The 24,972-nt window shown below is 41.1% G+C and overlaps 1 protein-coding gene across 1 annotated transcript in view; it reads left to right on the top strand.

Annotated features, from left to right (window-relative positions):
* The window catches only part of EFCAB6 (EF-hand calcium binding domain 6), a 130,806-nt gene that overhangs the window by 11,908 nt on the left and 93,926 nt on the right, over positions 1-24,972 (top strand). The window contains 4 exon segments of the mRNA XM_009879780.1: positions 4,757-5,037; positions 6,149-6,237; positions 8,496-8,559; positions 15,573-15,709. Of these exon segments, the coding sequence (XP_009878082.1) occupies positions 4,757-5,037; positions 6,149-6,237; positions 8,496-8,559; positions 15,573-15,709 (571 nt within the window).

Below are 24,972 nucleotides of genomic sequence, written 5' to 3'. Positions count from 1 at the left end.
GTTTTGAAGAGTCTGTGAATTTCCCTCTGTCTTGGGCATGGTACAAATGGCTGGCACAGCCTCTTTAGTATCAAACCCCCGGTACCTGAGATGGAACTTGGTGGTGCCTGAGGAGGCAACGGCAGAACTGCCTTGTGTTTGTTTCAAATACACTTATTGTCTGCCCATATTTATGATGAGGTAGATCTTGCAGCCAGAACCTGTTCGTTTGAGCTGTTGGCCTCTGAGAAATGGACCCTCCCTGTTTGTGGTTTCTAGGGAGTCAAACTTGCATGGATGCCACTGCAAGTTTATCAGCCAAGTGACTGTAGTCATGATGACACTTAGCAATGTATCAGATGAAGAAGAAAAGGTTGTTTTCCACCTGAATGGTGGAGGAAAAAATGCTTGGCTAATTTCTTTTAATGGATGGCCACAGAGCTAGGACATCTGCCAGGGGTTGCTGCTATAGATGGGCTATGCTAGTAAATTAAGTCTGCTTGTGACTGTTTCTTGGCACTGAGGTGAACTGGCATAGAATAGCCCATGTACAGACTGTTAAACACTTCTCACCCTTTGAGACAGGATGGCTGCACACGAACTGCCCGCTGGGAATGGTTCCTGACCAACGTAACTCCTGAAATGTGCCCAAGAAGCTGCTTGACCCAAGCTTGGGTCAAAACCCAATCAGAGATTATTCTAACAATTTGAGTGTACTTGATGAAGATGCAGTGCCCAGCAGCAGTACCCAGCAACTGCTTAAATTGTTGCATGTTAAACAATGGGGATGGTCTACACAGATCCACTTAATTTCTGTTTGATAAAGATAAGATTGCTTAAGTTGTCAGAAAGGTGTTTTTTTTCCTCTTCCTTTCTCCCTCCCTCGCCCCTTCTCATTCTCCCTAGTACTCCAAAGCACTGAGCTGGGTAATGAAAACTTCAAGTGTTTGAACTGTGATCATTTTCTTTGTTAATTTGTTTTGGGGGAAGAGGGAGGGGCAGAAGGACTTTCCTACCTGTGTAAAATGCTGCAGAGCACTGCATTTTTGCTAGAGGACTAGTAAGTCTTGCTCCTGTCCTGCTGTTTTTCACTTGGCCGTGCAATGTCTGCTTTAAATTTCTCATCTCCCTTTACAGAGAATTGACTGAGCCTCTGTATATGGCTTTTGTTATTTGTACATAGCATGCTGGATTTTCAGAAGGCTACAGAACTCACAGGATTCCCTGTGCTAACATTTGCTTTCTATACTGTGGTAATTGAATGGCAGGAGCAAGATGTAATTGATTGGCACATATCAGAAAGAGGAGGAAATAGATTTTACTCTCTGACTGCCACTCAGTTTGGGAAGAAACCAAATTTCTGATTTTTAATTACGTTTGTAATGGAGGAAACAGAGCCTTATAAAATATTTCCTTTGAAGTGTCTGATTGGATTAGCTACATAAGTATCAATAGAATTACCTTGTGATCCAGTCCATAAGACAGCCAATATTTGAAAGTATTTTTGTGACTAATGCCTGTAAAGCAGCATGGAAAAGACTGGGTGACAGCACCATCACCTGAATCACCCTTATTTTATAAACACTCAAACCACGTTCCATGTGAGCAAAGACAAATGCCTCATCATACCTGAATAAGCCCCAGAGCGGCATCTCCCAAAGTTTTGAGCAGTAGAGCATCGTCAGCTCTCAGCATTCCTACCGGGAGCTAATGGTGTTTGCAATCGCAGGCACTGTTCAAGCTGTAAGGTTGCACAGAGCAGATGCAAACCGTTTAACATTGCCTAGTGGGTCACCAGTGAGCCATACTTAGGCAACTGTTGCATATGCCGTACAATACAATCTCTCTCGGATTGTTATTTTCCCAGTTAGCTCTTCTGTTTATACTTACGGTATAGTTTGCCTCAGATTTCCCGGTGCGGAAGATTAATAATAACTCTTCATAAAAGAGTAATTAGTGTAATGGGCTGGTGTCTGCTACGTGCATTGTTCTTCAGCAAAAGTCAAAATAAACATAGAATCATGGAATGGTTTAGGTTGGAAAGGACCTTGGAGATCATCGAGTTCCAACCCCCCTGCCATAGGCAGGGGAACCTTTCTTCCTAATGTTTAATCTAAACCTGCCCTCTTCCAGTTTAAAGCCATTCCCCCTCGTCCTATCACTACATGCCCTAGTAAAAAGTCCTTCCCCAGCTCTCCTGTAGGCCCCCTTTAGGTACTGGAAGGCGACAATAAGATCTCCCCGGAGCCTTCTCTTCTCCAGGCTGAACAGCCCCAACTCTCTCAGCCTCTCCTCATAGGAGAGGTGCTCCAGCCCTCTGATCATCCTCGTGGCTTTCCTCTGGACACGCTCCAGCAGGTCCATGTCTTTCTTATGTTGAGGACTCCAAAGCTGGATGCAGTACTCCAGGTGGGGTCTCATGAGAGTGGAGTAGAGGGGCAGAATCACCTCCCTTGACCTGCTGGCCACACTGCTTTTGATACAGCCCAGGATACGGTTGGCAACATCTAAGCAACTGTACTGCTTAATAAAATGGCAGGCTTTCTTAACTAAAAGGTTGTGTTTTTAAAGATTTTTAGAGTACTTTAATGTGCATAGCCTTCAAGATAATGGCCAAAAACATTTCCAGAGATAATCCTGTGTTATTTGGTAAAGGAGTTAGTCTACCACTCTAGTGTCCTACTCTAAACTGTGTATCTGAAAGTGCTAACATAGGATATAATATCCAGCATAACCACAGAAATTGTGAACTCTTCTCATCTGGTCACTGCACTGTCTCAGTCAATATTTTTGTCAGCAAATTAGACCTCATGTCAAGAACTCAGTTTTTGTCCCTCTTGTTGATGTTGCCTTCTGCTTCTTTTGGTGTCCTATATCCTAGTGTATTCTCATAAACCTGTTTTGAACCCAGGGGAGACCATGGCCAGAGTGAAAACTGCAGAAGACCTCAGTGCCTTGCACCCTTCCTCTCAAGGCATTGTATTTACCCCAGGACCTCGTTCTACACAAAACAGAGCATCATTGTGTGGCAGCAGGCAGCGCTCAATTAAATGAGCTGCAGGTTTGTACTGAAGTCGAAGTGTTCATAGTCTTGGGACTTTAAATCAAAATCCTTCTATTGCTCAGAGGACAAGCACTGTGTAACTTGCAGGTGGCTTCGTCCTCTCAATCCTTTCTGTCCTATTGTTTGCTTGGGGTTCAGTGGTGCCTTTCAATGTAGCAGGTTGTAGTGGCCAAGGAGCCTTTGTGCTGTTTAGGGTTTGGGGCACATTTTCCTCATTACTTTGAGAGAAGTTGTCTGTCACAGATATGCCATGTTTGCTGGATCCTGTGGACATGAACAAAATCAATCTAGTTCTGATGGAGAGAGGGTGGAAGAAGGAGCTATGGCCCTTCTCACCCAACTTGTTCCTCCTGCTTGTGTGTGAGGAAAGAGACTCTTTCTTTTATTCGCTTCTCTGAAGCCCACTGGAACTCGAGAGATGCCTTCTTCGGACCACTGTCACAATTCTGTTTTGAAGTCACTGCAAGAGCACTGTTTCCAATTATAAGATTTGATATACATCTTATCCTTTGGGAACTCATTTCATATGACTATACACTTACCACAGAAAGCTTATTTTCTGGAGCAGTAAGATTTATAGTTTGTTGCAATCAAGTATGAATTTGCTGTTAATCCTAATGTGGACTTTCCTCTTGCAAGTAATTTTTAATTATTATCATGTGAGGCTTCCTCCATCACAGTTCATGTCACTTTTCCTCCACTCCTTGCCACGTAGTTTTAGATTTAGGGTCAGATTCATTGTAGGAGTAAGCTGTGATGGCTCTATTGATTTCACCGGAGCTATATCCAGCTGTGAATTTGAACAGTTTCTTTTGTGAGAATGGTTTGAAGTTGAAATGAAATGTGCAAGGCATCCATGATTGTATACTTTCATTGTAAGGAAGGGAAAAGTATAAGAAAAATTTGGCTCTCATAAAACTGCAGCAAAGCTGTAAATAACAAAAAGCTGTATTTTGCCATCTTCCTTTTTGTAAACAAATCTTCTGAAAGCAGTTATATTTTAAGAGCAGATCCTAGATTAAAGTTTGGAAAAAACCATAAATGCCTATGAACTAGCTCCAGTGTTCAGATTTGTGTACAAAACCTCCTTTGATTCAAGTAGAAGGTAATTAAACATTCATAGCTGTGGCTGAATTTGGCTCATTATGAATCCAAAAGAAACATCAGGCCAAATCTTTTGGTCTTTGTTTAGTTCTTATTCAAGTCTAATGAGAGCCAGAGGTGTCTTAAATAATACAAGGCATCCCTGTATACTATATTGCACTGTCGGGTATTTCCACTCTCCGTTGCTTGTTGTGGTTTTAGTGGGAAAGGGGCTGGCATGTGCTAAAATACTTACCAGCCACAGACTCCATATACAGACAATGAATGTTGACCCTACTACTACGTGTTATCTCTGCCCAAAGCTCAATAACCGAATGATGTCTTTAAATTTTACAGGGCAGAGAGATCATCCCTGTAGTTTGAAGTGGGAGAGCTGCTGTCATGGAACACATCTCTCTAACTTTATTTATTGTTTTTTAACTTCTAAACCGTAAGTGTATATTCCAACTTACTGTTTTGGCTGTAGTAGCAGAAAGAGAAACCCCGGCATCTTTTATTTAAATACTTACAATTGTGTTTGGTTATTTATTGCTTTCAAATCACTGGACAAACAATAACCCATTTCCTTATATGTTTTTAGAAATGAACTGACTTGTATTGAATTCTCAGAAAAAGATGTGATTTTGCCAGACTTGGGAGTATCTGATGACTGCCTAATATATTTTACAGCTACGCCTGTAAGCTGTGTCCCAGATCCCGCATTATTCTCCTGGGACATTGGGCAGATCTTACTTCAAAAGATAGCTGAAAAGGAAGATGAACTGAAAAAAGCATTTCAGATGCTTGATGTTGGTCAGACCCTGACAGTCACAAAGGGTGAATTCGGGAGAGTGATTGAAACCTTTCTCTTCCATCTAACAGAAACTGAATTAGACGCTGTGCTGGCAGAGGTACGCTACGTCATTGCGGTTTATAATCATTTAGAGGCTATTCCTATTTATGCCAAGAGCAAAATATCAGTGGGAACGGGTTGCAGACCAGTATTATTAAAAAGATGCTAGATGTAGTCAAAACCTTCTGTTCAAGTGAAAGTCATAGAAAACTTGCAAAAATAACGTGAACTAAATTTGATTGGTATGTTTATATGGGGATTTTGTCTGTGTAGTGTATCTTGCTATTTGAAAGAGTTGCAACTAACTAGCAAATTTTTTTATTAAAAAAAAAAACAAATCTCAGCTTAAATTCATATACATGCAGTGTTATGAATATGCATAGATTAGGTTGTGAACTCTGAGACCAGCTTTTTTTTTTTTGGCTGCATGGGGAGCTTCTTGGCTCAATTTTGGTATTTGCTACCTTATAAAACATCATCAGATTGGACTTGAAGGAACATTGGATGTTTATATGGTATTATGACTGATGCTTATCAAAACCAGGGGAGGATTCTGATGCACAATCTGTACCAGAATCATTGTATACTTAAATTTGTCCTGAAATTGTAGGTGATATGTATCTCTTTTTTTTTTTTCTAATGCACTTGACTCTTGTTTGTTGGTTTAATGTAGGTGAAGTGGTCTATTACGATTGCATTTTAAACTAGTCAGTCTGTAATGGGTTAAGCCCATTTCAGCTAAGATTGATGTTAAATTCTTTGCTAACACTAAATTGTCATTAGGGGGACACACATACACCTGAAACACATTAAATAGTCTTTTGGAACAAGAGAAGGATGTGTCAGTGAGGCTGATGAGAATGAATATACTGTCATATATACATGAGAAAGACCATAGAGCTAGAGAGTTGAGAAATCTTTATCTTACATGATGGAAAGACTTGTAGGTTGCAACTTTTTGGGGAAGGATTTACCAGATGTTAAACTAATGGTCTGCTTAATTCCAGACAAGTTGCTGAGAAGTAGTAATACATAATAAACAAAACAAAAAGAAAATTATAAGATAAATTTATTTTAGTTATTTAAGAAATGAATAATGCAAATGAAGTACTTAAAAAAAAAAATATCTGGTATCACTGTAGGACTGATCCATGTATATTGAAATACAGATCCCAAATATTGGCAAAGTTACTGTGTCATATCTTGACTTCCTGTCAAAGTTCACTAAAGTTGCTAGAAGTACCAGCATGCTCAAAAGGTAAGTGTCCCATATTATGCAGTCAAATTGCTCCTGAATTGTAATCACAAATCACTTGTGAATTGTCTAGCTCTCCAGGCAGAATCTATCTGCTCGTGTGAGCTTCTAGTGACATAGAGATACAATACACTTTTTTTTTTTCCCAAAATCACTTCATCTGTGTGTGTAATTGGCATAGTTGCCATAGGAATGTTACCTGATTGCCAAAGGGAAGGGAATGGTCTTCTAAGCCACTGATCTGCCACTGAGAATATATGAACCTTTAAGACTAATCAGTCTGTTCTCTAAATTAACAATGAAAGTTGTTGTGTATGAAAGAAATTATAACAGATTCAGTTTAATAGGGATTTAAAAACATGTCATGTAGCTTTACATGTCTTTTGGTGAAACGCAGAAGCTAAGCCAAGGAACCCAGTAATGGGAAAGTTATAATGTTTCAGGATTCAATCCTTTAAGAGTAAATATCTCACGTTCGTCTTCATTTCCAGTGCAAGTAATTTTTCAATAATAAGGTTGATTGACACCAGCTGTGTGTGAACTGGGATTAAGTTTGGATTCTTACCTTCAATGTAGTAAAATGGAAAGTAGAGCCATACTCTATGTAAAAATAAAACCCAAACCAAATCTGAGCTCCCACAGTAGCTTTCTTAGTAGAGCACTAAATATTTTTTTCACACCACACCCCTTCCCCCCACACCAGTGAACTATAAAGGGTGAAATTCTGCAAGGGGATCTGCAGGGAAATTCCTTTTCCTTCAGTTTGTCCTGTGGGTTTGTATGATCTGGCCTTCAATAAAGAGTTGCCTCAAAAAATATTCTGTAAATTCCAGTCCAACTTTGTTCCCAGCAAGTGCAAAGCTAAGAAAACTCTCAAACAAAGAGAGAATGAGAGAGTGTAATACTGAGGATACAAAAATGGGATTAGGACTTTGAAAGGAAGCAGGAGGAAGAAGAGGAGCAGCAAAAGAAAAGAAGAAAAAGGGAGGGACCTAAGCCACTTTCTACCAGAGAGACAGGGGAGCTTAAAAAATTCTAATTAATTAGTGAAAACTAAATAACAAATGAGGGACCTTTCCTGGAATAAAAGGTTAATCTTTTCTTTATTACACGCAATATAATAAAATGGTAAAGCTTTTTGTGTGCTTGGGGTTGGATTTTCTTCCAGTGTTCAAGGAGGATATATAAGATGTCACTCTTGATTTCCTTTTAAACGCACTAAAATGTGGAAAGTAAGGATCATGCTTAGACGATCTTGTCTTTTGGCCAGCTAATTTGTTAGAGAACTGCTCTGAGACTGTCTGCAATGTACAGATGCAAAAATAATGGTAGGTTTCTCAGAGCTATCAGGCATAGGTCGATGTAATTTCACCACTGGAGGGCAGTACAGGTGCTGTTTTCCAGAAGTTTTGCTAGGTGGCCTTGTCAGAGCTACTTTCTTTCCCAATTTAAAACTCAAGCAATTACACTAAATTTAGAGGCTGAAATCATGGCAGAGCTTCACTTCTAGGACTTCATCCCACAATTACAGATATGAATAAAATTGCACAAGGCTTTTCAGAAGCAGTTAGTTAAGGCTGAAACCAGAGAAGGACATGCAGAGAGTGGAATTTGGCACCTGCAGAACCCACTAGTGAAAGTAAACTTGGCTGGTAGTTAACTCTGAAAATGACCTGCTCTGGTGCTTGATGCAGGTCAATAAGATGAGGAAACAAAAGCAAGGCAATTTATTTTTAAATTTTTAAAATAACTTTAAAAGTTACTGGTGACAAATGGGTCTCAGATTTGTGCTGAGGAAGAGGCATGCTTCTTGTTTTCTGGAGAACACTTGATGGGAGCAGAGGGGAGGGGAGAACTCATGCTATAACTTTCTTGGCCTTGGGACTCTCAAGTACTCTGCCATCCCAAGGGCCAGATCAAGCTGCTAAAATCCCTTTGTGTACCTTATGGCAGCCAAAAAAGAAATCCTTCAAGAAAAAATACTTTACGCTAACAGTCATCACACTTGCGGTAGAGGAGCAGCTGCCACATCTCTGTTCTGCTCCAGGGATCCAAATTTGTGGTGATTTTCTCCAAGAGTACTACAGAGCTGTGAAGAACAGCCACAACGAAGGCAGGATCAACGCACTTTCTTGCATTTGTAGTTGCTTACATGCTAAAACAAAACTCTCCAACTGATGTCCCTACAGTGGTCTTCAACAGTACTGTGATGAGCTTGTGGTTTATGTTCATCTAGTCTTTTTTATTATATTTATTTTCAGGTTGAACGGCCACAGCTGTCAAACAATGACGTTAAGGCAGCTGGAATCCCTGCTCAAGGAGAAAGTATGTTGACCAGGGTAGTAACAAAACCCACATGCTGGGGTAGTAATTCATTTCGGATAAGTAGATGTTGCTCTTGATATACAGATATCATTTTAGTAACTTGTTTAAAAGGATATTGTCCTGTTGTTGTATCATGAAGATCTGGTCATACTTGTATGCTTGGGGTCTTTTGTTGTTGTTGTTTTGGGTTTTTTATTATGCTAAGGTACTAAGGAATATTTTAAAAGCCTCTCTAATCCCTTTTTAGCATCAAAAAACTAAGCACTCTCTCTTTCAAGCAGTCGTGCAACAAATCTCTGGTGTAGGACTGGCATAGTCCCACTGTGATTTTATTTCTTAGTTACTAGATGCTCGTGGCTTGAGTAACAATGCTTTACTTATTTAAGAAACTAGATTCTCCAAGGCAGTACAATTTCTGATTTTTTTTTTTTTTTAGCCCTTTGCAAGACTGGTGTAAAACATTTTGTCACATCAGAAAAATGGTATTTTAGGCATTTTGTACTCTTTTTACTTAGAAGTATCCAGCCACCTGAGAGCTCAGTCTACTTAATTCTTAACACAATTTCAAACAGCACAAAACCACTTTTTTTTTTAAATTGAGGAGGAAGGGATGGTGTGAGTATTGGAAAGCTAGATTTTTGTTATTTTATTTTTTCACAAACTGAGCCATGAAAATCTGTTTATCAACATCGTGAGATTTTATTATAGTTTAAGGTGCAAATGCCCAAATAATGTCACATATCATGCCTAATAATAGTTATTATTTACAAGGACACAGAAGAGTATTCCATGCCTTCTAGAGCACTGTGTGACAGTCTGTTGGCTCTACCCTAAGACTGTTCGTGGAAGAAATACATTAAACATAACCTGATGTAAATTTCAAGGAAAATCCAACCTCCTGCTGTGCTTGGCATGGGCTTGGCCTGTAATTTGGGAGGGGGGAAATAAAATCTTTCTGATTTCACAGCTGTTATTGCACCTCAGGGCTGCAGTAGTATTTGCAACCCATTTGCTTCCCTTCTACTGAATAGGACATCTGAATATATCCTCACTCTAGTCTGAATAAAATATTAACATATCGCAAGGCTGTTAGGACAGATTGTATCCAAGACAATCTTTTCTCGCTGTAGAAAAGCCTATCAATCATAACTTGGTATAGTTGTTATTAATGTCATAGCTTTTATTCATTTGGCTATATGCAGCTAACTGAAGAGTAACGTTTACGTTTTCATGTTAAGCATTTCCTATCACAAAAGAAACTGTTGAAATAACTTCTTATTATAGAATTTATGAATTGAAAATGTCCTCCAAAGTCATATTTAGAGGTATATTTAATTTACAAGGTTCTGTGTTATTTTTTTAATCGCATTGTGAAATAGACCTGTTAGGTATATTTTAGTGCATTAACAGAAAACATCATTAACTTAAGGGAAGGTTACTGCGGCATATATATCCCAGGGACAATTCTATTAAAGAAATACTGCAAGATATGTAAATGCATGATGTACACAGATAATTATTCAGATACACTTAAGAGTTCATATAATCTTTTAAATATTTATCTGTAACTTATCATAGTGGTTGTTCCCAAGCCAAACCGTACTCTGCTTCTGTTTCGATGCACATCGTCAGTCAAGGGTATATTTATATTCATAACTCTGATTGGGTTTTGAATTTGTATGTGCATGTTAAAAAAAACTCTGAAAGTAACAGAAAGAAAAAGTTCCTAATGTCCTCAGTAAAATATGGAATAGTAATTTTCTCCTTGTGTAGGCAGAAAGCCCCTTTTGGACCACCTACCACATGTACCTGTATTTAGACATCATAACTAGCATAATGGCCAAGATCAAGAAAAGCAGCAGATGTTTCAGAGCGTCTTCTCGTCAGTGAAAAGGCATACGGGAACAAAGACCTGACAGGCAGCTGGATGGATTTCCCATCACTGTCCTGCACTTAGAAACTCTAGCCATGCTGACAGTTCACTTAATCAAGTGATCCAGGGCTGACCTCGCCTGTGTTTAGGACACCAAGTTTATTTGTTGTGTTTGGAAGTAAGCCTTGCTGCCTTTGTAGTCATTCTTACTTGCTCAGTAAAGTATAGAGAAGCTAGGAAAAGATTTTGAGTATTTCAAATGCCAGGGTAAAACTCTAAGTTTAGTTTTGATTATTGGAATCATTCCATCATTTCTAGTCAAATATAATAAAATATTTGTCCTGAAGGTCACTGTCTTGGGAGAAGCAGGCTTAAAGAAAAGGTGAAAAAAAAACCACCCCACCCACCTGATCAAGAAAGAAAAGTAACAGCAAATTGTAGGAAAATGGCCACAATGTGTAGGATCCACAGTGCTGCCTCAGAAGAAAAGAACAGCATGGGGAGGAGGGCCAAATGCTGAACAGATGTGTGCCTGGGAATATAAATGATGGTGCATGAAAGAGCTCTTTTCTGCTGGCTCAGTGAGTGTTCAAGGTAGTAAGGCAGCAATGTAGTCGGGATGCTTACGCACTTTATGTGCTGTGAGTAACAAGAACCAGAACATTCATACCATACCAGAAGCCCAGACTCTTCCATGCTCCTGGCCAGCTGGTGCCCTGGCCGCATGCGACTGCCTTGGTGCAGCGGAGACCTGTTCAATAAGGGGCAGCTTGTCTTCCAAGCACCCAAATCTGCCTTCTTTTTCTCTATAGAGTGCCATTTCACTGACTTGGCTGCTAGGACTCCAAAAATAGGGACAGGATTTGTTCCCCAGTAATACTTGCAAAAGGACATGGCTCCATAGAAAGGAGCCTGTACTTCAATGACATAGTGTTCCTGAATGTTAAAAAATAAAACTTTGTTCAAGAAAAGCTTGCAACCTGAAACAGTTTTGGTTTTTTGTTTTTTGTTTTTTTTTTTTTTTAATGACAGTAAAAGGACTCCCTTGAAGTGAGTCAGCCCCTCCAAATGCTAGATTCCTTTCTTAAGGAGACTATTAAGTATGAAAAAGAAATAACTGAAACTCAGGTTGTCAAAGTGCAGAGATGACTCTGTACTGTATGTGCACATCCATTGTATATGGAGGTCTTTCACTCATAGGTGGCTGGTAGGAGTGGGAATATTAGATCAGCTAAGTTCAGACCCCAGTTGTTTCTCTTTAAAGATTACTGAGGTACTGGGATTGATTCACATTTACAATAAGGCTGTTTATGTAAAGAGGACTGAAAATTGATTTATTTTGTGTACTCATGGTACAAATTTCAAGGCCTCTAAAAATTGCTGATGGGTTGTAAAGGGCTATCAGTATGAACAAGCATCAGGCCCATATATTTTCCTCACTCCCTCTACCCTTATCTCCCCTCCCCCATTAATTTTTGATTTTATGTTTATGAGGATCTGAAAATAGTCTAATTCTTTTCTATCTGGTTTGGGCCTATCTTTACCAGCTGGTAAATAGGAAATGTTCACTGTAGGAAGCCAATACTCTGCAGAGTGTAAACAGATGGAATCAATATAAAGTGACAAGTTAGACTGTGCTACTGAGAATACAGAGCCAAAACTAAGAGCATAACAGTCACGATACTTATTTTGTTCCAATTCATTTGGTACTGAATAGCACTTCATATATGCACAGCTGTGTCCTTCCATTTTTTACTTTCTTTCTTCTGGTTTGATGATGACAATTTCAAAGAAAAACTTTAATTAAAGATTTTACACAAAATGGCCCAAAGTAGAATATAGGGAAAATGAGCACTGATGTGTTTATAGCAAGAGAAGAATATTTTTCAGGCATTTATTTTCTTTCTTTCTTTCTTTCTTTTTTAACAAAACAAACAAAATCTGATGTGTGTATCTCTCTGCATGTAATACACTAGATTGATAGATCTTTGCAGATTGAAGTCTTCAATTTGGTAATAAGGTGTATATAACCATACCTCTAAAAGCTTCCCCATCACTTTCTCTCTTCCCCTGGTGCCTGTTACAGCAGGGTGCCATGAAGGGTGGGAAATCTAAGTGTATGTCTCTGCGCGGGTGTGCTGGCCAAAGGCAAAGGGACAGTCAGACAGAGAGACTGCTGTCAGTCTGTCCTGAGACAGACTGGAAGCAGGGATACTAAGGGTCTTCCTTTTCCTTGCCTCACCTGCATCTCCTCTGCTCTCGAGAAGGGTGTTTTGGAGACTGTAGATCTGATACACAGTCCTTTCAGGGACAGTTAGCGGGGTGGTAAGCTTCCAAGCTGTCCTGTGTTACAGGGTTTGCCTTGAAAGCACATCTGAGCTCTAGTCCTTTTGCCAGAGAAAGTGCCAGGTGTTATAGTATGGATTTTTCTTTACTAATTTATGCATTTTTGACACATTTTCACAAAAAATGGAAGAAGGCAGCATGTTTTGCCACTCTGTCCCCAACTTATTCCTTGCAGCACATTGCTTAATGCTGCCATTAAAATTTTGCTATTTTTGCTTTCTTGGCAAATAATAACCCCACATTTCCCATATGTTGTTTATTAGGGTGACTGTACAGCTCTAATGAGGGGCAGCAACCACAAGTTTGAACACAGATTTTGCTTCTGATCCTCATGTCAAGGGCAAGCAGCTTTTGTTTCCTGCAGAAGAAACACTGGGTCTGTCCCAGTCTCCTCCGTGTATATCCCCTGGGATAGGGAAGCCATCATAGTGCATCTGTGCAGAACTTCTCTGCCTCCCCATCCAGCCAGCTGCCTTCTCCGCAAAGCACAATTCTTCTCCTAACTATAATGCTGGGGGCCTGTTTGTCTCAGGGATTCCCTAAAACCTTTCAGACTAATTCAACATCAGAAAGAAGGTATATGTTATTTTAGGCAGAATTCAGGAGTCGTGGGGTAATAGGAGTGCGTGAAAGCCCCTTTCCAGATCTCCTTCCCACCCTTGCCAAATACGCTGAGCAACCAAGCAAGTTCCATAAAGGCTGGGAGAGGGAAACAACGCATATGACGCAGGTGGAACCTTCCAAGCCCAGATCCATGGGACATGCAGTTGCTGAGGAAAAAGCCTTGATGTAGGGAGATTAGCAATACTTGTGTGAGTAGGAAAATGAACTTCAGTGATTTGTGGCAGGACATTGTCTCACAATAAGCTGCAGTCTGCATAAGGGAGTGTCTGGAAGTTCCTCCTGTTGCAATGGTTGTAGAGGACGGGTTTTCAAAGGATATGCTTTGTGCTGCTGAAGTATAAGAAAATATTTAAAATATTCATTGTCTTTCTTCTTCCCAAGGGATCCCCAAGCGCTTCACATACATAAATGCTGCCGAAATGCAGTCACTGCTGGGGTGGGGAGCAGCAGCCAGCTGGCATGTGTCAGTGACAACAGAGCATGTTATGCCAAAGACACTATGGCAAGGCCCTGTGGTTGCTAAAAGTGCTGTGATATCACTAATACTCCAAAGAACAAACAGAACCATTGTTCCTAGTGTCTCTGCCGATGGATTCTGATAGCATAAACTGGTTGGTATGTAGCTTATCTAACCTGTAAGGACAAATGATTGTATCAAACTGGCAGAAAAATTTACCACCAGTGCCAGGCACCACAGTATCCAAACCTGTGCTTCACTCATTAAATAATACATTTCAGTTAAATCTGATTACAGGGAGAAATGAATTAAGATTGGTGCATTTCTTTCTCCATTAAAAGCTTGGAGTTGTGATGGAAACGTTTTGCCAGTCGTGGCAAAGAAGAGAAATCCTAGCCTATTCTGAAGTCTAATCCTTTCTTTGAGTTCGAATTTCCTTTGTTGTTTTATATCTATCACTATAGAAAAAGACTTTTTAAATTAATAAAAACTGTTTTTCCTTCCTTGTTCATGTCTTTAGCCAGATAAAAGGCTTTATCCTCTTCCACCCTTTTTTGCCAGGCAGAGTAGCCAAGGAGTAGTCAAATCTGCCTGATTCATAGCTACTTACTTTGGGCAACCTTTGCTTACATCAGTGGATGGTTATATCCACAAATAGGCCTATGCACTCTGCATAAATGCTCTGCAGTGGGAGTACTGGACTTGGAATCTCAACTCTTGGTGAAAACAAACAAGATACGAAATCTTGGCTCCATTGAAGTACTGACTTCACTCTGATCAGGATTCCCTCCAAGGACTTTCCTCCTCCTTACTCCTGGTAGCACCGCAGAGCATATGCAGCTGAGCTGGATTTAATTCTTTCTCAGGCAGCCGCATTCGAATGAGTGAGTAAGGAGCAGCGGCAGAATCTTTATTATTGCTGTTATTATGTGAGCCAGAAAGAACACAGCCTGACTCAATTCCCCAGTTGCATTTGCAGAAATAGCAGTTGAAAAGAGTGATATTTTTAAACAGGGCTTTGTTCTTGAAAGCTGAACAATTCAACACAGAACAGAGTAAGCATGGAAGACTTCAATACTACTTTTATTGTAAGTTTTCAGTTTGTAAGCTTACTTTAAGCTCCAGGTCGCTGGGATTTTTAAACAGACTTGGAGAAGACAGTTGCAATTGCGAGAATGTTAATATAGTTGTCAGTTTGTCCCATGTATACATTTTCTTTCAACCCCTAAGTCTTCTGGGTTTTGGTAATTTTTGAAGTGAAGTGAAAAAAAGAATGCTTTGGTATACGTAGAACAAATAATTCACTGATATTCTGGAGCTCACTGATACTTATGAAATGGGCTTTGATCTGTGGTATTTGGTTTCCAGCAAATCTCTAGGTTTCAGTCATTGAAGGAAGATCATCCTCTATCTACTCTTTAAAATATATGAATTGTATCTGAAATTCATTGCTTTGCCTAAAAGGGTTTTGAAGTTTACTAGTGCCATTTGAAGAGGAAATTGCCCTAGACATTGAGTAAATGCAAAATATTAATTTCTCATGGAGTGTTATTATAACATTTTCTACTGTGCCAGGGAAGATTGTCCTGTAGGACAAAATAGGTATAAAATGGCATTTTGTATTATATGTTAGCAAAGCTTTCCAGGGCTTGCGTTTGTGTCAGTTGTGTCAGTATTGGTTTCTTGTTCATTGAAATCACCTGTAATTTGTAGATTCCAAAGAATGTGAAAAACATTATCAGGTGCTGCAGACTTTTTGACTACAGCCATGCAGGATGGATACAGAGGCACACACTAAGGCACATTCTTGAGATCACCTGTTTTAGGATGAAGGACTCAGAATTTCAAAAGTAAGTAAAGAAACAGCTGTGATTTTTCTGTGAGAGCAATAGCAACAATAAGTGACGGGGCCTTTGTGATCTTCTGAATGACAGTGGCTGGGGGCTGCTTGCAGCAGGTTAATATGCTGGTTTATCTTCTGTATGCAAGTTGCAGCCTTCAGCCTTTCTCTGACTAAATGGATGTATGAATGTGCAAGGATAAATATGTTGTTAATTCATTCCAAAGAGATGAGTCCTGCATCAGAATTCATCCCAATCGGCTTGATTTTCAGGATGGGGGTTAAGATAATAGAGGGACAATGTGTGATTCAGTCTCACAGACTGACTTTAGGGGTGGATGTTCTTGGCCTCAGACCCAGGACAGGGTTGAGGAGTCTGCATGGAGGTGCTGGAGCTCACTCCACTCTGAAAGCTGAACAGAAGAGATAGTGAGAACCCCAGAGGCACTTCCAGAGGAAGAAGTAGTGAAAAGAGGAAAGGATTTCCTTACTGTTCTCATAAGAGGTGTTAGGACAGCCTGTTGCTTGGCCCCTTCAGTTTCTTTGACTGACACAGAATATACATAAGATCTTTTTGAAATATTATTCAGCAGAACCAATGTATCAAGAGAACAAAGTGCATGTACAGGACATACCTAAAATGGCCAGGAACCCCTCCCTTTCACAGCTGATTTGCAATTGTTGGCTTCTGAACGAGAAAGTGGATTTCCACTCCTGCTGAGATCAGGGAGTGGAGAAAGCTGAGAGCCATTGCCTCTCCCTGGAAAAAAGATCCTGATAACTAGGTGACTAGTGAAACGTTACCTTTGAAAAAGGCAACAGCTCTCATCAGCTCTGTTTCATGCTTTTGCTGAATTCTTGCAAGCGTTTTGAATATGACTGTTTTTCTGCCCATGGCATAGAAGAACACTTTTCTTTGAAATAAAGTGGTACCATGGCACATCTTCACATCCTGTGCAGCTTGAGGTGTTAAACGGGGAAATGTCGTATCATGGATACTATGATCTGCTTCCTCTCCCCTTAGCATGGTTTTCATGTGAAGTCATATGGTGAAATGCAAACTCAGAGGCTGCCTCCAAGTAGGGTGAAGCCAGAAAGCAAGGAGCGGCTTGATTCAGTGACCCAGTCCTCTAGGCCTGGCAGTTGGTTCACCAGGAACCTCAGAAGAAACACTTAAACTTTTAGGGCTGTAGTTTGCACAGCTACATAAGGCAATAACACTTGTTTACCTCAGAGGTACGATGTGAACCTTGATTAATGTTTGTATAGCATTTGGAAACTACATTGCTCTGCTTTTTAGTGGCAAATCAATGGCTAAGTATTAATATTGGGAGTCCATATGTGCTTCAGATATGATGGATACAGTGCCCTTACTAGTTTGTACTGGCAGAAGCTGTAGCAGAACCTGTTTTCTCAGAGCAGAGATGTGGGGATGGGAATTAGCCGGAGCTTATCTGCAGAACGGGTTGGAGGAAGGATGGTCCAGACATGATGGAGTAGGAGACTACATACCCAACGAGCATGTGGAATACCTCCTTAGTATCTTTGCTGACAGGCTGCTGTGAAATTATGCTTATAAGGCACTATGATGGAAATGTTGAAAGAGATCAAGCGATGAAAATTCCTGTGCATTGATGCCAATGACATGCAGGGAAATCATGTACAAATTGCCTTAAAACAATATGAATCTGTTAGCTGCAATGTGTAGTTGAAAGGCACTCAAAAGAGACTTCATGGCCTTGGGATAGTAAAGGAATCTGGAGCACAGGTTATTTTTTCCTCTCCTTCCAGTTGTGGGCAGTGACAATGAAAGAAACACACGGGCCCAGTCTATTAATATGTGGCTCCACGGCTGGTGTTGCCACCACAGTTTTGGGGTTTTCGATAATGGGATGGCCTACACAGCATCAGGCTTGCTGACATCAGGTGGAATTCACCTTTCTTAAAGGGGATAGAGAGTCTTCGCTCATGAGCTAGTGGAGCTCATTGATAGAGCTTTAAACTGGGCTTGAGCAGGGAGGGGGATAAATATCAGGCTTGCCTGTGACAAGCTGTGGGACAACAGGCAACGGTTAGAGGGATGGAATGCTAGAAAGGGCCCTCAGCCTGTTGCTCTGAGACATGCTGGCTACACTGGAGTCCGCTTGAAGTCTTACAGAGATGAGCCACAGGCTCCTGAAGTAATAGAACCCAACAGGGAAACACCAGTCAAATACCCCAAAGGAATTAAGGGGTGTTCCTCTAAGAAGGTGAAATGGCTGACAGCCCAGATGAATGCCTCTACAGGGATGGAATGCTAGAAAGGGCCCTCAGCCTGTTGCTCTGAGACATGCTGGCTACACTGGAGTCCGCTTGAAGTCTTACAGAGATGAGCCACAGGCTCCTGAAGTAATAGAACCCAACAGGGAAACACCAGTCAAATACCCCAAAGGAATTAAGGGGTGTTCCTCTAAGAAGGTGAAATGGCTGACAGCCCAGATGAAGTGCCTCTACACTAATGCATGCAGTATGGGCAACAAACAGGAGGAGCTGGAAGCCACTGTGCTGCTAGAAAGCTACAACCTAGTTGTCATTACTGAAATTTGGTGGGATGAATCCCATGACTGGAGAGCGGCTATCAATGGCTACAGGCTGTTTAGAAGGAACAGGTGAGGAAGGAGAGGCAGAGGCGTTGCCCTCTACATCAAGAAATGGGTAAAGTGTGAAGAGGTGTCTCTGAAGAATAGCCACGAGCAGGTTGCAAGCCTATGGGTAAGAACAAGAGACCAAGGCATCAAAGGTAACCTTGTGGTTGGTGTATACTGCACGTCACCCAATCAAAAGGAGCCTATTGATGAAGCCTTCTTACTCCAGGTAGAGGATGCATCGTGCTCGCAGGCTCTTATCTTGCTGGGGGACTTCAACCACCCTGACATCTGCTGGAAAAGTAGCACAGCGAGCTGTAGGCAATCCAGGAGACTCCTGGAATGCATTGAGGATAACTTCTTAAGTCAGGTAATAGACAGTCCTACCAGAGGGGATGTGATACTGGACCTGTTGGTCACCAATGCAAGTGAGCTAATCTGTGATGTCAAGATTCGAGGCAGCCTGGGCTGCAGTGGTCGTCCACTGGTGGAGTTTCCAGTCCTGAGGGATATGGATCAGACGAAGAGTAAAGTCAGGACCCTGAATTTTAGGAAAGCAAAATTCCAGCTCTTCAAGGAGTTAGTCAATAGGACCCCCTGGGAAACTGCCCTCAGGGACAAGGGAGCAGAACAGAGCTGACAGATCTTTAAGGACACTTCCCAGAGAGCACAAGAGCTATTGATCCTCAGGTATAAGAAATTAGGAATGGAAGGCAAGAGATGGGCATGGCTGAGTCGAAATCTACTGGTCAAACTAAAGGGCGGGAAAGAAATGCACAGGCAGTGGAAACAGGGACAGGTATCCTGGGAAGAGTATAGGGACGCTACGTGGTTGTGTAGGGATGGGGTCAGGAAGGTCAGGGTGCAGCTGGAGCTGAACTTGGCAGGAGATGCAAAGAATAACAAAAAAGGGAGGTCAGAGAAAGCATACTCCCCCCCCCAATGAGCAAGACTGGCAAACACCGAGCAGGGAGAAGGCAACAACTTTTTTGCCTCAGTCTTTACTGGCAACCTCTCCACCCACACTTCTTGAGTGGATGGACTACAAGACAGGGACTGGAGAAGCGAAGTCCCTCCCACTGTAAGAGAAGATCAGGTTCATGACCACCTGAGGAACCTGTATATTCATAAATCTCTGGGACCTGGCAAGATGCATCCCAGAGTCCTGAGGGACTTGGCTGATGTAGTTGCCAAGCCACTCTCTATGATATTTGAATAGTCATGGCAGTCAGGTGAAGTCCCTGGTGACTGGAAAAAGGGAAACATTGCACCCATTTTTAAAAAGGGTAGAAAGGAGGACCCTGGCAACTACCGACCTGTCAGCCTCACCTCTCTTTCTGGGAAGATCACGGGACAGATCCTCCTTGAGCCTATCTATGGTAAGGCAGATGGAGGACAGGGAGGTGATTTGAGACAGCCAGCATGGCTTCACCAAGGGCAAGTACTGTCTGACCAACCTAGTGGCCTTCTATGATCGAGTGACTACATCAGTGGACAAGGAAAGAACTATGGATGTCGTCTACCTGGACTTCTGGAAGGCCTTTGGCATGGTCCCCCACAACATCCTGCTCTCTAAATTGGAGAGATACGAATTTGATGGGTGGACTGTTTGGTGGATGAGGAATTGGTTAGATGGTCGCATCCGGAGGCTAGTGCTCAACAGCTCAATGTGTAGATGGAGATCAGTGACGACTGGCATCCCTCAGGGGTCCATATTGGGACCAGTACTGTTCAATATCTTCATCAATGACGAAGAAAGTGGGATCAAGTGCACCCTCAGCAATTTTGCAGATGACACCAAGCTGACTGGTGTGGTTGACACACCTGAGGGAAGGGATGCCATCCAGAGGGACCTGGACAAGCTTGAGACATGGGCCGGTGTGAACCTCATGAGGTTCAACAAGGCCAAGTGCAAGGTCCTGCACCTGGGTCGGGGCCACCCCCAGTATCAATACAGGCTGGGGGATGAACGTATTGAAAGTAGCCCTGCCAAGTTTGACTTGGGGGTACTGGTGGATGAAAAGATAGACATGAGCTAACAATGTACGCTTGCAGCCCGGAAAGCTAACCATATCCTGGGCTGCATCAAAAGAAGCGTGGCCAGCAGGTCAAGGGAGGTGATTCTGCCCCTCTACTCCACACTGGTGAGACCCCATCTGGAGTACTCCATCCAGCTCTGGAGCCCTCAGCACAGGAAAGACGTGTTGGAGTGAGTCCAGAGGAGGGCCATAAAATGATCAGAGGGCTGGAGCACCTCTCCTATGAAGACAGGCTGAGAGACTCAGGGTTGTTTAGCCTGAAGAAGAGAAGGCTCTGGGAAGACCTTACTGTGGCCTTATAATTCTTGAAGGGCCGCAATAACAAAGATGGGGACAAACATTTTAGCAGGGCTTGTTGCGACAGGACAAGAGGTGATGGTTTTAAACTGAAAGAGAGTAGATTCAGACTAGATGTAAGGAAAAAATTTTTACAAAGAGGGTAATAAAACACTGGAACAGGTTGCCCAGAGAGGTAGCAGATGCCCCATCCCTAAAAACATTCAAGGTCAGGTTGGACGACTTTCTGAGCAACCTGATCTAGTTGAAGATGTCCCTGCTTATTGCAGGGGGGTTGGAGGAGATGACCTTTAAAGGTCCCTTCCAACCCAAACTATTTTATGATTCTACATGCTCTGTTTCCAAAGAATGTTTAGTGTCTCATGATTTTGAATGATTTTCTGTGGATTTTGGAGTCTATGAAATCCATCAGGAAATACCACTGGAGATAGTATTTGCTGGATGGGGACCTAAAAGAAAATGAAGCAAATTAGGATAGTACTTTATTGCTTGAGGATTTTTGTTTGGATTTTTTTATTTGGATATTTTTTCATTGTGAGCAACTTCCAAAATAATTTTTGTCAGTTCATATTGCCTGGCTACACTTTTTCACTTTGTGTATTTTTTCCAGTTGGGATACTTTCCAAAACTAGATATCAACAAAACCAATTAAATAATTTGGTACAGGCAATTATAGAACAGAAGCAATAGTCTTCTAAAGCAGGCCATCAAAAAACCGAAATGATCCTTTATTTGACAATAAACCTTGTGTTTGGCATTGCAGTCAGAAAGGTAATAAATCTATAAAAATGTTACTACATCTCATAAGTGCTGAATAGTAAAAAAGAATACAAATTTTCATTTTGGGGTTTTAAAGCTCTAAAATTATGAAGTTTCATCGGAAAAAAATCTGAAGTTTAACAAATAAAAAAAATGGTACCAAGTCATCTCTGTGTGAAACAACAGAATACCAGAAATAATAAAGTGATAAAATGTAACATTTATTTTATTTTCATACTGATGGAATATCACACAAATGACTTCTGAAGAAGGCTATTAAGTTTGAGTATGTTTAAATATGCCCAAATTATACCTGAGTTTCTTATTATGGATGAACCTTAAAGCAACTGAATGTGTATTCTCTTCTCAAAGTGCATGTTGCAAGACAATTAATATTAATAATATGTTTAAGAAGGAAGGATACTACTCACAAGCAGAAAATGTTTTTCTTTTGAAAGTGTAGTTAAAATCATGGGTCAAATTTACTTCTATGCTGGTTATTTTGCACTGATCCACTTAAATCTCAAGGACAACATAAAACAGATGAGTGTACTCTGCTCCTCTGTCTACACATTTATTAACATACAAAAGCTATACGTCCTGTAATCATCAGGCCCTAAAAGAACATTGTCCAACTGAGTGACTTAAGTCCTATTGACTGGGTTTATTTTGCCTTTATTATAAGGAGTTGGGGAGCCATGAGCAACCCAAGAAATTTGAAACGAAGTGTCCTTTGCTATTTTAAGTATATCCATGTCTCCCTCTGAGTTCCTGATAAATTGGGCAAGCGCAATTCTTTTTTTTTTTGCATGTTGGAAGCCTTATTGAGTCACTTGACTGCTCCAAAAATCTGCAGTGCTGATAGTAGTGATAATGGCTGCGAAACTGGAAAAATCCAAAGCAAACAGCAAAAAACCTGACCAAAATATGTCTCCCACAAAATATATAGGTTCTCCAAATCATCACCCATGAAATTCCTTGACAAAAGTCAATAGTTCCTAGGCTTTTAAGGTACTGTTTTAGCATGTTGAGGGCAGCTAAGCAGGCAGGCAAAGTAAATGCTAAATGTTTAGATGTACCTATCCCCCTTTCTTCCCACTCAGCTCCCCACCTTGGGCAAAAGATTGGAGTGTTTATCCCAAATCCAGCAGCCTAAAATGTTGGTTTCATCAGAAAGAAGCTTTCTTCTCTTTTTGAGGTTCCCGGTGAGGTTTCTGTATACCTAAAGAGCCTCTGCTTCAAAGCTGCGGGTCCAGGGACGTTTGAGGGCATTGGATGCTCAGCTAGCTGCTAGGCCGTGATTCTTTGATATGAATGTCTATCACATTTCTCTGGACAGTCTATCTTTCATAGCATGTACCTGTGGCTGTGACTTTTATAGAAAATGCGCCTTATTTGATTGGGCCTGGGCTCTTCCTGTCCTTCAGGTTTCTAGTTTTGAATTACAGTATAACAAAATCCACTTAAAATGCTTCTTTCTGCACTGATCTAGAAAAAAATCCCAAACCAATATTGTTCTTTGGACCAAGTCCTGCCACCAGTTTTCTTCCTGCAGTCCCTTCACAATGTGGTCTCCTGAATTGATTTCTGCTTTTGGACTCTGCAGCTGTTTCTGATTCAAGCCAGAGCCTGCAGAATATTTGCCTTGGATTGATTAACAAATATTTTTTCCCATAATCCTGTTATGGTTGTTCTGGGACACAGTGTCGCGTCTCTCAATTAACTTTAATGGTCTTTGGACCGGTCCTGTAATTATTAAGAGGGCTTTTTCTGTCAAGATCCTGACATAAGGTGCTGCCCATACATATCTTTTGGGCTGGGGACACTTACTATGTAGTCAGGGGAAAATATTCATTTTCAGAGATGTCTTTTGGATCCACAAACTCTGCCAGAGAGCCCTGTTTGCACTCATAGCATTTCTTTCAGATAGGCCAGCCCAACTTGAGAGAGACAGAGCAATTCTATTACCTCAACAAAAGGATACTAAAAATTTTCTGAAAAAAACCCAGAAGTCTAACAGTTCTGAAACCCAGTCTCTGCTAGGAAGAAGTAAACTCTATTTGGATGGACCTACCGTCTAAAGATTTACTTGGTTATGTGAAAAATACAACTCTCCTTAAGACTGGATCCTAGGACTTCAGCTTTTAGGCTTTCACAGTTGGGCAGTCTTCATGATCTAGTCCTAATGGTCAGGAAAATTATTCAGGTTTCATATCAGGGCTACATTCTCCAGTTTTGTGGGGAAAACCACCCAAGAAATATATCTCTCTCTCTATTTCCTTAACATCCCAATGATATCCAGAGTTCGTTGCAGCCAGGCAATACAAACCTTCATTATTAGATAAATGACTGAAAGCATAGAAACAAAAAACATCTGACTTCTTCCTATATGCGATAACTGGATTTAATTTAAAAATCAGAGAAAGAAAAGGGATATGGCAGCAATTTTTAAATATTGAACTTAAAAGCTTTTTCTTAAAAGTCACATGCTCAAGACGAAGCTGTCCCTAGGCACCTTTAATGTACTCGTGTGGCAGTTATGCAGCAAATAACTCAAGGTTATTTTCTTTGGCAGCAATTTCAGAGCAAATCTTAGTGTAAAGAATGATTTCTTTTCCTTGAACAATGGTCTGGAGTCATAAAAAGTATAATGGGTACATTTGTTTGTTTTTCAATTTTAACAATTATGGGGTATTCGTATGTATGTAAAAATAGAAAGTAGGAAAATAATGAATAGTTGTACTTATAATTAGCATATTTTGATACTTAGGAAACCAGAAAGCGTTTCTATGCTTATTAAATGTGCGTTGTCAGCTTCAATTTTTTGAAAATTACTAACTAAAATATAATTTCAGATGAAGTGTCGCTTAAGGAATATATACCGAAATTAAAAGTAAACCCAGACTATAAAATGTATAGAACAATACTTAGCTTTCTTGTGCTTAGAATCACATAATGTTTTAGGTTGGAAGGGACCTCTGGAGATCATCTAGTCCAACCCCCCCGCCAGAGCAGGGTCACCTACAGCAGGTTGCACAGGACAGCGTCCAGGCGGGTTTTGAATGTCTCCAGAGTGGGAGCCTCCACAACCTCTCTGGGCAGCCTGGTCCAGTGCTCTGCCACCCTCAAAGTAAAGAAGTTCCTCCTCATGTTAAGATGGAACTTCCTATGTTCAAGCTTGTGCCCATTTCCCCTCGTCCTATCACTGGGCACCACTGAAAAAAGACTGCTCCCATCCCCCTGGCATCCTCCCTTTAAGTATTTGTAAGCGTTAATAAGATCCCCCCTCAATCTTCTTTTCTCTAGACTAAAGACACCCAAGTCCCTCAGCCTTTCCTCGTATGAGAGATATTCAAAACCCCTAATCATCTTTGTAGCCCTTTGCTGTACCCTCGCCAGCACAGCCCTGTCCTTCTTGAACTGGGGAGCCCAGAAGTGGACGCAGTCCTCCAGATGCAGCCTCACCAGGGCAGAGTAGAGGGGAAGGATGACCCCCCTCGACCTGCTGGCCACACTCTTCCTGATGCACCCCAGGATACCATTGGCCTTCTGGC

This window comes from Charadrius vociferus, unplaced genomic scaffold (assembly GCF_000708025.1).
Source record: "Charadrius vociferus isolate BGI_N301 unplaced genomic scaffold, ASM70802v2 scaffold90, whole genome shotgun sequence".
NCBI classification, from domain to species: Eukaryota; Metazoa; Chordata; class Aves; order Charadriiformes; family Charadriidae; genus Charadrius; species Charadrius vociferus.
This window is presented reverse-complemented; position numbering and strand designations above follow the sequence as displayed.